Below are 13,448 nucleotides of genomic sequence, written 5' to 3'. Positions count from 1 at the left end.
TTATAGTCACATCACACGGACAAGAAGCATTGATTCTACAATTAGCGCAGTGGTTAACACTGTCACCTCTGGGACCAGGGTTTGAGTCTCTGCTCTGGCTCTATATGTGTGGAGTTTGCAAGTTCTGCTTGTGTTGTTTTCGGCTTCCCCCCACAGTCCAAAAACATGCTAAGGTGAATTGCAGTTACCAAATTGTTTGTGGTGTGTGTGAGTGAGTGCCCTGTGATGGACTGGCGCCCCGTCCTGTGTTGTTCGCTGCCTTGTGCCCATAGCTTCTGGGATAGGCTCCAGACCCTGCAGCACTGAATAAGTTAGCACAGGCTTTGGATGGATGAATGGGTGGCGTGGGTGGACTGGTGGGAAGTTCCTGACTGGAGCTCGTACCACATGACTTGCGGTTTGGGGAAGGCACGCAGCTTGGCGGAGAGTCGGAAAGCCTTCTGTCCGGCCGCAGCCTCCAGCATGGCGCCGTTCCGGTGCTTCAGGGAGATGAAGGGTCGGTCTGCGGGGCACAGGTAGGAGAGTCAGGGTGCCAGCTGGGCCACGCAGTGCCCGCTCAGGTACACATGGGCTCGGGGTGGCCACAGCAGTCGATGCTTTGCAGAATCCTCACCATAGACGACCAACGAGGTGTTGGTCTCCCGCTGGGACGGTCCACTGCGCACGCGGCACACGTAAAGGCCGCTGTCCGAGCGGCGCAGCTGCGGGATGGACAGTACACTATAGAAGACGCGGCTGGAGCTGCTTGGGACGATGCGGCGCGTGATGAAGACCGACTGGTTGGTTTTCTGGGAGCAGATTGCAGAACAGGTCTGGTTATCTGGTTATTCACATTAACCACATTAAATTTGAGTGTAAACGATGAACCAGGACCCCCCCCCCCCAAAGGACAGGTAAATAATTTTCCCCCACTGCGATATACCCACCTGCCCTGGGTATTTCCAGCTGATGGAGACTCTGGAGTTCCACGCTGCTGTCACTGTGCAGTTCAAAGCAAAACTTTGGCCTCTGAGAGTGCCCAGGGACTCCGTGCTGTTCAGGTAGACGTCCAGGATCTTATTCACTGTGGACAGGCATTATACAGCCCATCAGATCCATGACCCCCCTTCCATACAACAGATATCAGAACCATCTAGGCTCATACCTCAAGTATGAGGAACAGTTTCAACTTGAGAGCTGTTGCTTTACTGAACCAGCAGTAATCAGTCCTGCGTGCTGCACTGTCCATATACGGTCATGTCCTTTTATGCATTACTGTCACGTTCTCTTACCTGTTGTTACTTCTGACTTACTGCACTATTATCTCATACTTATGCTTGCATTTTACTCTTCATCCCATCTTTTTTATCCTTGTAAAAATCTCAGTGCATAGTATATTTATATATTTTTTAATATACAATATATTTTTATTTTCTTTATTTTATTTCTTTTTCTTTTTTCCCCAAATTGTACACTGTTGTAACAAAGGTATTCTATTCTATTCTATTCTATTCTATTCTGTTTGCACAGGTACTGCGGCTGTTGGGCTTTCTGTGTATAAACAGGGTCTAACTGATATCTGCCAAAAGTTGCTTGCGTTTGCTATACTTAATATAACAGGCTGAGTGAGTCACCTGGCCTGTAAGTGAGGTACTTGGAGCTGTAGAGATGGCCGTCGATGGTGGCCTCACAGGAGAACAGCCCAATGTAGTGATACGTGGGTTTTGGGATAATGAAACCTCGTCGGCTGTTCCAGATGATGTTCTTCTGGTCCGGAAGCAACACTTGTCCCGGAAACTGTAAAGGACAAATGGGTCCATGCAGGTTATTCAAGTGCAAAGAGACACGTCCCATGAGAAGGATGTAGCTGATGAGCAGTGACGCCTACAGCACTGCAGTCCTGTCTGTGTTTACTTCGGTAGCTGGTGCCCCATGAACATGTCAGATGTGACCCCCAAGCCCAGACCCCCCCCCCCCCGGTGAGAACTGGTGGTGATTAGTCCTTTGGAGACTGAAGACCCTCCCTTGTACCCCCACCCTGGGTGGGAGCCTCAGGAAGAGGGGAACGTGACTACAGCCCATCTCTTCACATCCTGTTACTACAGGAAATAGACCCTCGGCTTGCCTGCAGGTCAGGGAGCTCGAAAGCCGCTCTGACGGCTCAGGCGAGAGCTCGGCCTGCTGGGTATTGTTTCCTAGTGAGAACAGCTAGACCAGAGAGGCGAATCAAGTGCAAAATCCTTCCAGGAAAAAAACACTTGAACACGCAGCAGTGGCAGTGGGGCGGAGGTGCTTGTATATTTTTAGAGTAATCACCTCTGAGGCTCCAGAGCCACAGACATTACAGATTGATGTAAACAGTGAAACCAAACAGCTCTTTTGGGTGAAATTCACAGCATGTGTCCCTGCTACATCCTTCCTGCTGTGAAAACCTATGTGAAGTGGGGGTGTACAGCTATTGCGAATGCTAACCTGAGAGATGTGGAGCTGCACAGCTATGGCGAATGCTAACCTGAGAGATGTAGAGGTGCACAGCTATCGCTAATGCTAGCCTGATTGACTTGGAAGCACATAACTATGGCTAATGCTAATGTGAATTATGTGGAAGTAAACTGCTATCATTAACCTAAATGATATGGGTTGCACAGGTATCGCTAATGCAAATGTGAGTGATGTGGGGGCACATCAGTAACTCTAACCTGAGTGGGAGTATCACTAATGCTAACCTAAAACGACGTGGGGAGGGTGCATTGCTACTGCTAACACTAACCTGAGCAATGTGGGGGCACACAGCAATCGGAATGGTAACCTGAACAATATGGGGGCGCACAGCTATTGCTAACCCTAGCCTTAGTGATGTGGGGCCGCACAGCATTTGCTAATTCTAACCTGGGAGATATGGGGTGCATAACATTCGCTAATGCTAGCCTGAGCAATGTGGGGGGGGCGCATGGCTATTTGTAATACTAACCTGAGCAATATGGGGCCACACAGCTATCGCTAATGCTAACCTGAGCAATGTGGGGACACATAGCTATCATTACTGCTAGCCTGAGTGATATTGGGGTGCACAGCTATTGCTAATGCTAAAATAAGTTATGTGGAGGTGCACAACTATATCTAATTCTAACCTGAACAATGTGGGGGTGCACAGTTGTCGCTAGCAGTAATCTGAGAGATGTGCAGGAATATAGCTATTGCTAACATTAGTCTGAGGGATGTGGAGGTGCACAGCTATTGCTAACCCTATTAACCAGATGTATATACAGTATATATACAGGGGTTATTTGTTTAATATACTCTGTGTTTAATATATTGTATATAGGGTTATGTGTATGTATGTAACATGCATGCCGTTAGGTGTCTATATGCACACCTTTCCACAGACCCAAGCTGATGATATTTCGTGTCACACAGTCACGCTCTCACCTTGACCAGGGTCACCTTGGTATTGGGGGCGGTGACCCGGCAGGGGAAAACCAGTGCCTGCATTTCCTTCAGGTAAACCACGTCCGGGATGTCGCTCTGCTGCTCCACAAAGGGCCCATGGCTGCCTGCAGAAACGCAGAGACCGGCCACCTCAGAGCGCCACTCTCCTGCCCCATTGTCTTGCACTCGGCCTCGCTGCTGTTTTTATAGCTTGTCTAATATTGCTGGGCCGTGTACCATGCTGGGTGTTGTCCCCCCTATTGTTCACTATACTGGCGTCTTTAAAAGAAAAAGTGTCTCTGAACACTTAACAAAGGTACCCTGAGGACTGCTCAGTGCTTAGCACTGCTTCCTTGTACTGCTTTGATTGCACAAAAAGGGCCAGTAATCCCGGCTGTCGGGGGTGGGGGGGGGTCGCATTGCTCCCAGGGGCCCTGTCTGGCCTGGCCCTGCAGCCTAAGCCCTAATAGTGTGACCTGGGAGTCCACCATCACCCCCTGGCTACCTGGCGGTAGAGAGGGAGGTGGGGCGCTGGCCCTGTCCATAGCCCAGGCTCAGTACCAACCCCATCCGCCGCCCAAAGACAGGATGCAGCACACAAGCCTGAGGTGCCAGATAAGGCCGTCGCCTTGGAAATGGCCTGGCTCAGACTGGGGCTTTCGGTGTGTGGCTATTTCAGTTGCAGGCTTGCAGCTACAGGGTTACTAAATATAGCGATGGATGGACTGGCTGATAGTAGCTATAGATACGGATAGAGCTCCGACCGTAACATTCAGGTTAAAGAGGAACTTTGCACGTTACATATAACACATTCCTTTGTTTTAATGAGATCCACAATGATAACAATACCTAACAAACAAAACAGGTAACCCCTATGTTCTCCTCTCGGGGTAAAAAATTCTATATACAGCCAATTTCACAAGGATGAGCTATACATTAAAACACTGATGAAGTACTCATCTAAAGTACTCATCTACGCACTCCATCTGAGTACTTATATCTGTTCACAAGGCTGTGTACTCTGATTACCTTAAACTGGCAGATGCTACGATTATAATGATTCTACAGGCCAGAGGATCCAAACTCTTCGCAAACAGATCCCTAAGTTTCTGAGAGACACTTTGGCTCTTATCTAACTGTGTAGCTCTATACCTGTTTCTTGGTCTGACTATGTGATGATGGGCATCTGTGCAGATGCAGCCCCCAGGGTCCCTGCCTCCTGGTTTCAGCCTGCAATTGTGAGTGTCTGCACAAGTGCAGCCCCTCACCTGCGATGTAGATGTAGAGCGTGGCCTGCTTGCTCTGCTTGTGCTGATATCTGCAGCGGTAGGAGCCCGTGTGCTGGGCTACTGTGGGGCTCACGATCAGGGTGCTGCAGTACAGCCGCTGCTGTTTCCCACAGCGGCGTTCCCTCACGCTCACACTCTGCTGATCACGCGTCACAGAGCGCGGGAAGCTCCACGCCAGCTCCCAGCGCCCCCTGCAGACACAGCTGCTGGTTAGCAATGCCCACAGCTGTTAGCCATCATAACACTCCTTGCTGCTTCTTACTTACTTGCACTGTAATGTCAGAGTCTGGTTGGCCTCCATTACCAGCTGCCGACCCTGAATGTCCAGAAGCGGGGTGCTATACTTGCCCTTGGATTTCTGACCTTGAGAGAAAAGAGATGAGGTTTGAGCAAACATCTGTTCAGATCACCTTCCTCTGTGCTAGCTGCTCCCGCACCCTGCTAATGTCACCATTGTTACCGTCTGGTGTGAGATTTTCAATTCGAGACAAGTCTGTAAACTCATTTACATGTATGTAACAGTTTTATTACCTTAGTCTGTAGGGTTTGCAAACTACCCCGATGCTTTTTATGCAGCTAATTTTAGGTTTATGATGAAATAATATAAATTTCCCATAACATTTCTTGTTTGAGTGTGAAAGTTAGAAAGCGTATCACGACTGATGTGTGAGAGTTGGCAAACCTGATGTCACTGTACCTGTTAGCACTGCCCTCTGTGCTAGCAGTTCTGCTAATGTAACTATCCCTGTTAGCGCTGGCCTCTGTGCTAGCAGTTCTGCTAATGTCACTGTCCCTGTTTGCGCTGGCCTCTGTGCTAGCAGTTCTGCTAATGTCACTGTCCCTGTTTGCGCTGGCCTCTGTGCTAGCAGTTCTGCCAATGTAACTATCCCTGTTAGCGCTGGCCTCTGTGCTAGCAGTTCTGCTAATGTAACTATCCCTGTTAGCGCTGGCCTCTGTGCTAGCAGTTCTGCCAATGTAACTATCCCTGTTAGCGCTGGCCTCTGTGCTAGCAGTTCTGCTAATGTAACTATCCCTGTTAGCGCTGGCCTCTGTGCTAGCAGTTCTGCCAATGTAACTATCCCTGTTAGCGCTGGCCTCTGTGCTAGCAGTTCTGCTAATGTCACTATCCCTGTTAGCGCTGGCCTCTGTGCTAGCAGTTCTGCTAATGTAACTATCCCTGTTAGCGCTGGCCTCTGTGCTAGCAGTTCTGCCAATGTAACTATCCCTGTTAGCGCTGGCCTCTGTGCTAGCAGTTCTGCCAATGTAACTATCCCTGTTAGCGCTGGCCTCTGTGCTAGCAGTTCTGCTAATGTCACTATCCCTGTTAGCGCTGGCCTCTGTGCTAGCAGTTCTGCTAATGTCACTATCCCTGTTAGCGCTGGCCTCTGTGCTAGCAGTTCTGCCAATGTAACTATCCCTGTTAGCGCTGGCCTCTGTGCTAGCAGTTCTGCTAATGTCACTATCCCTGTTAGCGCTGGCCTCTGTGCTAGCAGTTCTGCTAATGTCACTATCCCTGTTAGCGCTGGCCTCTGTGCTAGCAGTTCTGCTAATGTCACTGTCCCTGTTTGCACTGCCTTCTGTGGTAGCGGCCCTGCTAATGTCGCTATCCCTGTTAGCACTGGCCTCTGTGCTAGTTGCCTTGCTAATCTCACTGGCCCTGTTAGCACTGCCCTCTGTGCTAGTTGTTCCCCTAATATCCGCATCACTGTCAAACAGCACACTGATAGCACACCATAGCACACTGATAGCATCCTGATAGCATCCAAACAGCACACAGATAGAAGCCAGACAGGACACTCATAGCACACTGACAGTACACTGATAGTATCCAGATAGCTCGATAGTCAGACTTATTTGAAGTTGCCTTCCATAAATTATTCATCTACACTTGGTCAGAGAAGATGCAGCAGGGATTCCAATACGCGTATTAGCATGCGTATTAGCATAATACCAAATATTTATTACAGAATTTTTATGACTCATATCTCTTAATAAATGGACTATGTTTATAGCTTAAAAAAGTATCAAGTCCCTTGCAATTACTGAATAAATAAAATGATTAGTTTTAAATTTTAAATGATTAAGCAAAACACAAAGAGCATTAAGACAGAGAATAACCTGCGAATGTATCTGATGTGTAACCTGTCTGCAATATGTGTGTGACATCAGCAGCGGCTGCTGCAGCAGTACAGACCGGCTGTGCTTTGGGCTGCTGCCTGGGTCACCATGTCCGGTGCACAGAGAGCACACAGCACTACAACCATTTCATTCATGTATTAGTTGAAAGAAATTATTGTTTCAGTTTTTATTGCTTTGCAGTACCTAACTAGGAAGAATTTGCATTTTGCTGCCATGTTATATTAATTAATACTTACTAATGTCCCAGTGAACAAAAAACTGAAGAATCTGACACCGATTAAAGCTTAGAGATTAGGAGGCACAGTGAACACAGCTGGAAGGTCTGTGTAGCACGACAGCTCCCACAGTATCCCCAAACATTCAGAAAACTGGACGAACAATTGCTTAACCCCAAGGAGAGGAGGAACGTCGGCCACAGAGGTGAAGGTGGGCATATCACTGCGATTCTTTGGCAGGCTTGTCTCTGGCAATGCACGGCTCGGCTTCACTGCTCAGTGAGGGTGTCATTTTGGTTCATTCTCATAAGGGCCTTGTGAGGTTCTACAATGCAATGTTCATGCCCTTTGCATGTGGGTGTCTTTCAGAGGACCAGGCTTATGACTTATTGCTTATATTGCAGTATAATTCTGTACTTTTCACTATTTCACACCTGACTTTGCAGTGCTAAATATATACAATGCTACAATCAATTTGTATATAATTTGTGTTATATGTAAGTCTCTATAATATATTTTAGTGGTACATGGGATGATGACCCTGACCCAGATAAGCGGATGGATAAAAAGTAATTGAGTTTGTTAATATTAATTTGAAAATATCTGATAGCTTGAAACATCAGCAGCAAAGCATACAGTGCTGGAAATTAAGCTCACCCACTCCCCAGGGGCAAGTAATTTTCATGAAGAGCGAGAACAAAAAAATATTTGGCTACTTCGACTACCCAAGTTCCACCCCTAAGTGCACAATTTTTCTTCTATTCAGATAATAAAATGATCATTCTCGGGTTGCTATGCGTGGCATTTACTTTAATTGTATAGCATGATATTTTCAGTTTATTTTAATTATATCCGTCTTATAACCACTTATGCTATACAGGGTTGTAGGGGTTTTGAAGCCGATCCCAGGCAGTGTAAGGCACAAGACAACGGTACGGTCTGGAACACGTACATCCACCCACTACTGTAAATCGGCAATTGGACTGTAGGAGGAAACGCGCACTACGTGCGGTAACCCTGCGAATCCCACACACAGCCGGTCAGATGTAATTCCGCGAACCCTGGATGTATGAGGCAACAGTGCTATCCAGTATCCACTGAGCCGCCGTGTCATCGTCATTTTCAAACGGCTATTTACGACCAAGGTCGTAATAATAATAATAATAATAATAATAATAATAATAATAATAATCGCCAACATCATCATTATCATCTTCCCATATAATACCTGCCCATGGGAGCTGACGAGGTGACACCCCCACAGTTCCTTGGGCAGGTCTGTTTTACCGATATGCGCTGATTAACGTCTGTTCCTGTCACTACAAAGTGGTCATGACCCCAGTCATTTATATCAGCACTTCCATTCAGCAGGTTAATCAGCCCGAGGAAATACCGCCCTCGCTGATTCAGCCGGAGCCAAAGAGGGAGGCGGTCATGTCAAGATCCTGAACCCGTCTCCCTTTACAATGTGAATGGGAATTAATCCGAAGGTGCCGTGTTATGGCGATGCACCATCTTCCTCAAAAGTTTACACTGTACATGTACTGTGTTTTGTAATTTGCAGCTTGCTTGCAAATAATAATAAACTTTAAAGTACATTGAAATACCAAAATTACACGGAATATTTTAATACTTAAAGCAAGTCAACGGGACGAATAACCGACTCACCTTTCATTAACGCCCCGTCAGGAAATCCACAGAGAAAAAATATGGCTAAGTAGATCATGTTTAAATAAATGAAAGTTCCTTCAGTCACAGATGCAGGATGATTAAGAATCAGTTTCTGTACTTCTGACACTCCAGGATCTGGTAATTATTGAAACCACGCCATCTTCGCTTTCTATATACGCAAAATTTATATATTATTTAATATACATAAAAAGTTGTTTCCAATGAGACAAGTTCAACGGTACGAAGGACTACACTCCTCCTTAACGCCCACTTTCTTCTTCCACTATAATCTCAGGTCCGAATTTATTCATTTCCCACCAGCGGCGGGACTTGCGTCACGCCGGAACGGAACACCCCCCGACACCGCGGCTCAGTCCGTTCCCGTCCAACAGCGCAAAGGCTAGGCTCAGCCCAATACCAAATAGTGCCTTTTAGATTATGTTCACTTAATTTAGATAGCTGTATTTGCTTTTGCAAATAAATAAAGACAGCATGTGAACCAATAGAAATAATGTTTTTGAAATAATGTGTAGTTTAACCATGTAACTGTAGTTTGGATAAAATTAACCTATGTAGTCTTCAAGGCCATCACTATTAGTAAAGTTATTGAAAAACAACAAACTCTGGAGCAACTGTTACTGGAGACTCATAATATGCCTGCTGTCATATTCAGCTTCAGACAGACAGGTGAGAGTGCAGGAAACACCTACAATGTTACTTTTGATTGTGTAATTGCTGATTTACACATCCGTTTTCCTCATCTTACTATTAGTACATTCACAGACATACCTAATACTGGTATATCTCCAAAAAAGTGATGTCAGACTTCTTTTCTCAGACATTTGTAAAACACACACACACACACACACGCACACACACACACACACACACACACACACACACACACACACACACACACACACACACACACACACACACAGAGTCAGCTTTGGGTATGGATCAGGTCTCTGGGTTTGTCCACAGAGCTGAGCTGCTTTAAATGTGACTCCTAACAGAACAATTACCATCAGGATAAGTTTGTGTTCTAATTAACCAGGCAGTCTGCTGCTTTTGTAAAATGAGACTGGTATTGGTTTGGATGGTTATGGTTATACAGCACTATGGAAATGCAGCCAATGCATTTTTGCTGCCCTCTCCTGCTTAGCAGATAGCACAGTTTCCAGCAGGGATGTGTTTGCATGTTTTCTCTGTACCACTGTCTAAAGGGGAATATTCAGTCAGAGCAATCAGTGTGTCTGAATGATCCTGATATGGTGTATGTGTTAGGATTAAAGTCAAGCCTGTAGTGTGGTGCTATCATCCTCAAAATAAACAGTACACAGAAGTATATACAGCAATCTCTGTATTAGCATAAATGAAGATGATGTGCTTAAAGGGAGTTGACACAGTGTGCGGAGTCTATGGCTGAAAGTGCTCTTCTGTCCAACCAAAACACTATGAAGTGGGTGAGTTGAGTTGTCTATGATTGACCAAAGTCTGAACAGGATCCTTCTCTCTGCTACAGCGACAATAGGATCCTGCTCATCCCCTAGCACTAACCCAGTCTTCCTGATCAGCTTGTTGAGTTGGCATCTTCTACCTTCACACTGCTGCTCCAGTACACGACAGCATGGAGGAAGGAACCAATAACCATAGACTAGTAGAATATTTGCAGCATTGTGTTGCAACTCAAGCAGCTGAGCCTCCATTGGAAATACAACATTTACTCTGTAGTTTTCTTAAGCCACTGTTCACTTCACATGCTGTTGCAGAACTGGACATTATCAGACGCAATTTTTATTGGCTAAGTAAGGTCACAACAGTAACTTAAAGAGCAACATATAACATTAAAAAGTGGGATTCCTGAATGATTGTACAGAGAATGTGTATAACAAGAACAGCAATAAACACAGTATGGGTGCATAATATAATGAGTTCTGTATTGCAGTTCACGTTGGGACTGAAGCAATAACTGAGTTTTTAGCCTGTCTGGAGGTTGTTGTTCAGTCAGTCAGTTGATGCATAGGTGTTACTGTGGGGGAGATCCATGCATGCTGTCACTGAGCATACGGTTATTAATTTGTTATTTTAAACCCTAACCACCTCCATCCCTCTTTGGAAGACAACTTTATTTTTAATCAATACATTAAGAGAAGCCACTCCAAATCAGCCCACCTCACACCCCTCCCACCCCCATTACAACCTAACGGTAATACAAACAGACAAATAAGACACGTCATGTAAGACAGACAAGATATGAAATTATAAAACTGTGCAAAACTGTGATGTAGATAGACAAGACTGGACAAGACAAAACAGAGCAATACTCTCACTTGGATAGTTAGGGATTTTCTGTGAATTATGAGATGCTGCACTGCAGGATATGATTGAGCAGTTGTATTGTGCAAGTCCAGTGCGATAGAAAATGAGCCCCAAACGTTTTTGAAGTATAATTAGTCATAATGGCAGTGTTCTTGCATATTTGGGACCAGAATTCAGTGTTTGTTGTAGACGATAAGTCTTTTTTCCAGGTTTCATTTGGAATGGAAATTGTTGTATCTACAGTGGATGTCATTTTGTATCATTTTGAGAGAACTTTCTTTGTGTCAGTTATTTTTTGATTTCTTCTACAAGTGGGATTGGTGTTCTTTAAAATATTGATTTTAGGTTTAAGAACAGACTTTAATTGGAGGTACTGAAGGTATTATTCTTTCCTGATGTCATACTTTTGGACTAATTGTTGGAAAGTAATAAATGTATTATTCTCGAAAAGGTGGTGGTGGAAACCTTTTTGTTTCCAAGTACTAAAAAGAGTTTTGTTGATTGCAAAGTCCAAGTTATACCAAATTGGAGTGTATTTACAAGGTTTTACTGTAAATTTGAAGATTTTGTTGAGCAGGCTGTTAAAGTTGTTGAAATTACTCTATTGTTATAGCAATTATGATGTTTTAGATAAATAGATAATTAAGACACGTCACGTAAGACAGACAAGATATCCATCCATCCATTTTCGAAACCGCTTATCCCACTGGGTCGCGGGGGGTCCGGAGCCTATCCCGGAAAGCAATGGGCATGAGGCAGGGAACAACCCAGGATGGGGGGCCAGCCCATCGCAGGGCACACTCACACACCATTCACTCACACATGCACACCTATGGGCAATTTAGCAACTCCAATTAGCCTCAGCATGTTTTTGGACTGTGGGGGGAAACCGGAGTACCCGGAGGAAACCCCACGATGACATTGGGGAGAACATGCAAACTCCACACACATGTGACCCAGGCGGAGACTCTGGGAGACCGGGTCCCAGACGTGTGAGGCGACAGTGCTAACCACTGTTATGTTTCTAATCATTAATTGTTCCGTAGGTTTGGGTGAATCCAGTTGATTTGCTAGGTAATAGTTTTGAAAATTCGGGGCTTCTAGTCCACCTTGAGTTTTGTGTTTCTGTAATGTTGCCAACTTGATTTGGGGGGCACCATTTTTCCCAAGAAAATTAGGTTATTATGGAATTTAGTGAGTTAAACAATTTTGTTGTGGACTGAGTTTGGATCATTCTAAAAAGGTAATTGATTTTTAGTAATATAATAATTTTTACAATTGCTATTCTACCAAATAATGAGAAGTAAATGTATCCAGCGGTTTAAATCATCTTCAATTTTTATAAATAAATGGGTGAAGTTGAGGTGGAATAACTCTGCAAGGCTGGCAAAGTACTTGGTGTTTGCCAGCGGGAACGGGTGGGTTTTGAGCTACAGCATTCCAGTACTCATCATGTATGGGTAGTATTGTAGATTTTGTCCAATTTATGGCATATTTAGAAATTTCTGAGAATTAATTAACAAGCTTGATAACTTATTGAAGAGATTTGATGGTGCTTGCAGATAGAGGAGAACATCAACTGCATAGAGGTTGATATTGTGGTTACTGTTGAGGATTTGGATTCCTCTGATAGCATTGTTTTTGTTATTGCAGTGGCAAGGGGTTCGACGAACAGGGCAAAAAGTGACATGGAGAGTGGACATCCTTGCCTGGTTCTGCTGTGCAGTGTGAACCTCTGTGATATTAGCCCATTAGTAACCACTGAGGCCATTGGTAAACTGCAGAATATTCTTATTCAATGAATAAATGACTCTCCGAAACTAAATATAAGAAGTGTTTCATGCAGGAATGTCCAGTTTACGGTACTGAATGCCTTTTCTACATCTAGGGATACAATTATTGCACATCATGCTGTCATTGAACCGCAACAGCAAAATAATTTTTCCAGTAGCATGAAAATAGTTGCAATCAATAGCTGCAGTGAAATCTTAGCCCTAACCGTCAGTTCCAGATTTAACAACCTTATCTACTCTAAATGCCTAGTTAATATGTACTGATAGCACTTGATGGAAAGAGTGATGGCATGGAGCCATAATCGTACCCTGTAGTGGCTTGGGTCTCCATCTTGTGGTCAAATTGGGACGCTATGCTTCTCAAATAAACACTGTCAGGGTCAGCATCCGTCCTTCATGTCACTTCCCCACTCGGTCTTCCTGTTCCCTCCTCTGTCTTGTAGCCCTTTAGTCCCTAGCATGTTTGCCTGTTCCCTTGGCCACAATGTGGCTTAATGGGCTAAGTAGTTGCCCACTGTTCCAATAGTTGGCAATTTATTTATTTATTTATTTCATGGTCTCTTGGTTTATAAGTGTATTTTCCAGTAACAGTTCCTTGTGTTTGCTCCCTG

General features: G+C 44.8%; 1 protein-coding gene across 3 annotated transcripts in view; it reads right to left on the bottom strand.

The window, feature by feature from the left end:
• The window catches only part of flt1 (fms related receptor tyrosine kinase 1), a 31,199-nt gene extending 22,182 nt beyond the window's left edge, over positions 1 to 9,017 (bottom strand). For 2 of the 3 annotated variants that reach the window (XM_049010526.1, XM_049010527.1), the window contains exons 1-8: positions 8,720 to 9,015; positions 4,964 to 5,060; positions 4,677 to 4,888; positions 3,409 to 3,533; positions 1,614 to 1,776; positions 927 to 1,063; positions 614 to 788; positions 385 to 502 (exon numbers count right to left, since the gene is read on the bottom strand). In XM_049010526.1, the coding sequence (XP_048866483.1) occupies positions 385 to 502; positions 614 to 788; positions 927 to 1,063; positions 1,614 to 1,776; positions 3,409 to 3,533; positions 4,677 to 4,888; positions 4,964 to 5,060; positions 8,720 to 8,777 (1,085 nt within the window). In that variant the 5' untranslated portion in view covers positions 8,778 to 9,015. Of the gene's footprint in view, positions 1 to 384; positions 503 to 613; positions 789 to 926; positions 1,064 to 1,613; positions 1,777 to 3,408; positions 3,534 to 4,676; positions 4,889 to 4,963; positions 5,061 to 8,719 lie in introns of all 3 variants that reach the window. The other variant, XM_049010525.1, reaches the window with a different exon arrangement.
• Positions 9,018 to 13,448: the final 4,431 nt, after the last annotated feature.

The sequence above is a fragment of the Brienomyrus brachyistius genome, chromosome 4, assembly GCF_023856365.1.
Source record: "Brienomyrus brachyistius isolate T26 chromosome 4, BBRACH_0.4, whole genome shotgun sequence".
NCBI lineage: Eukaryota > Metazoa > Chordata > Actinopteri > Osteoglossiformes > Mormyridae > Brienomyrus > Brienomyrus brachyistius.
This window is presented reverse-complemented; position numbering and strand designations above follow the sequence as displayed.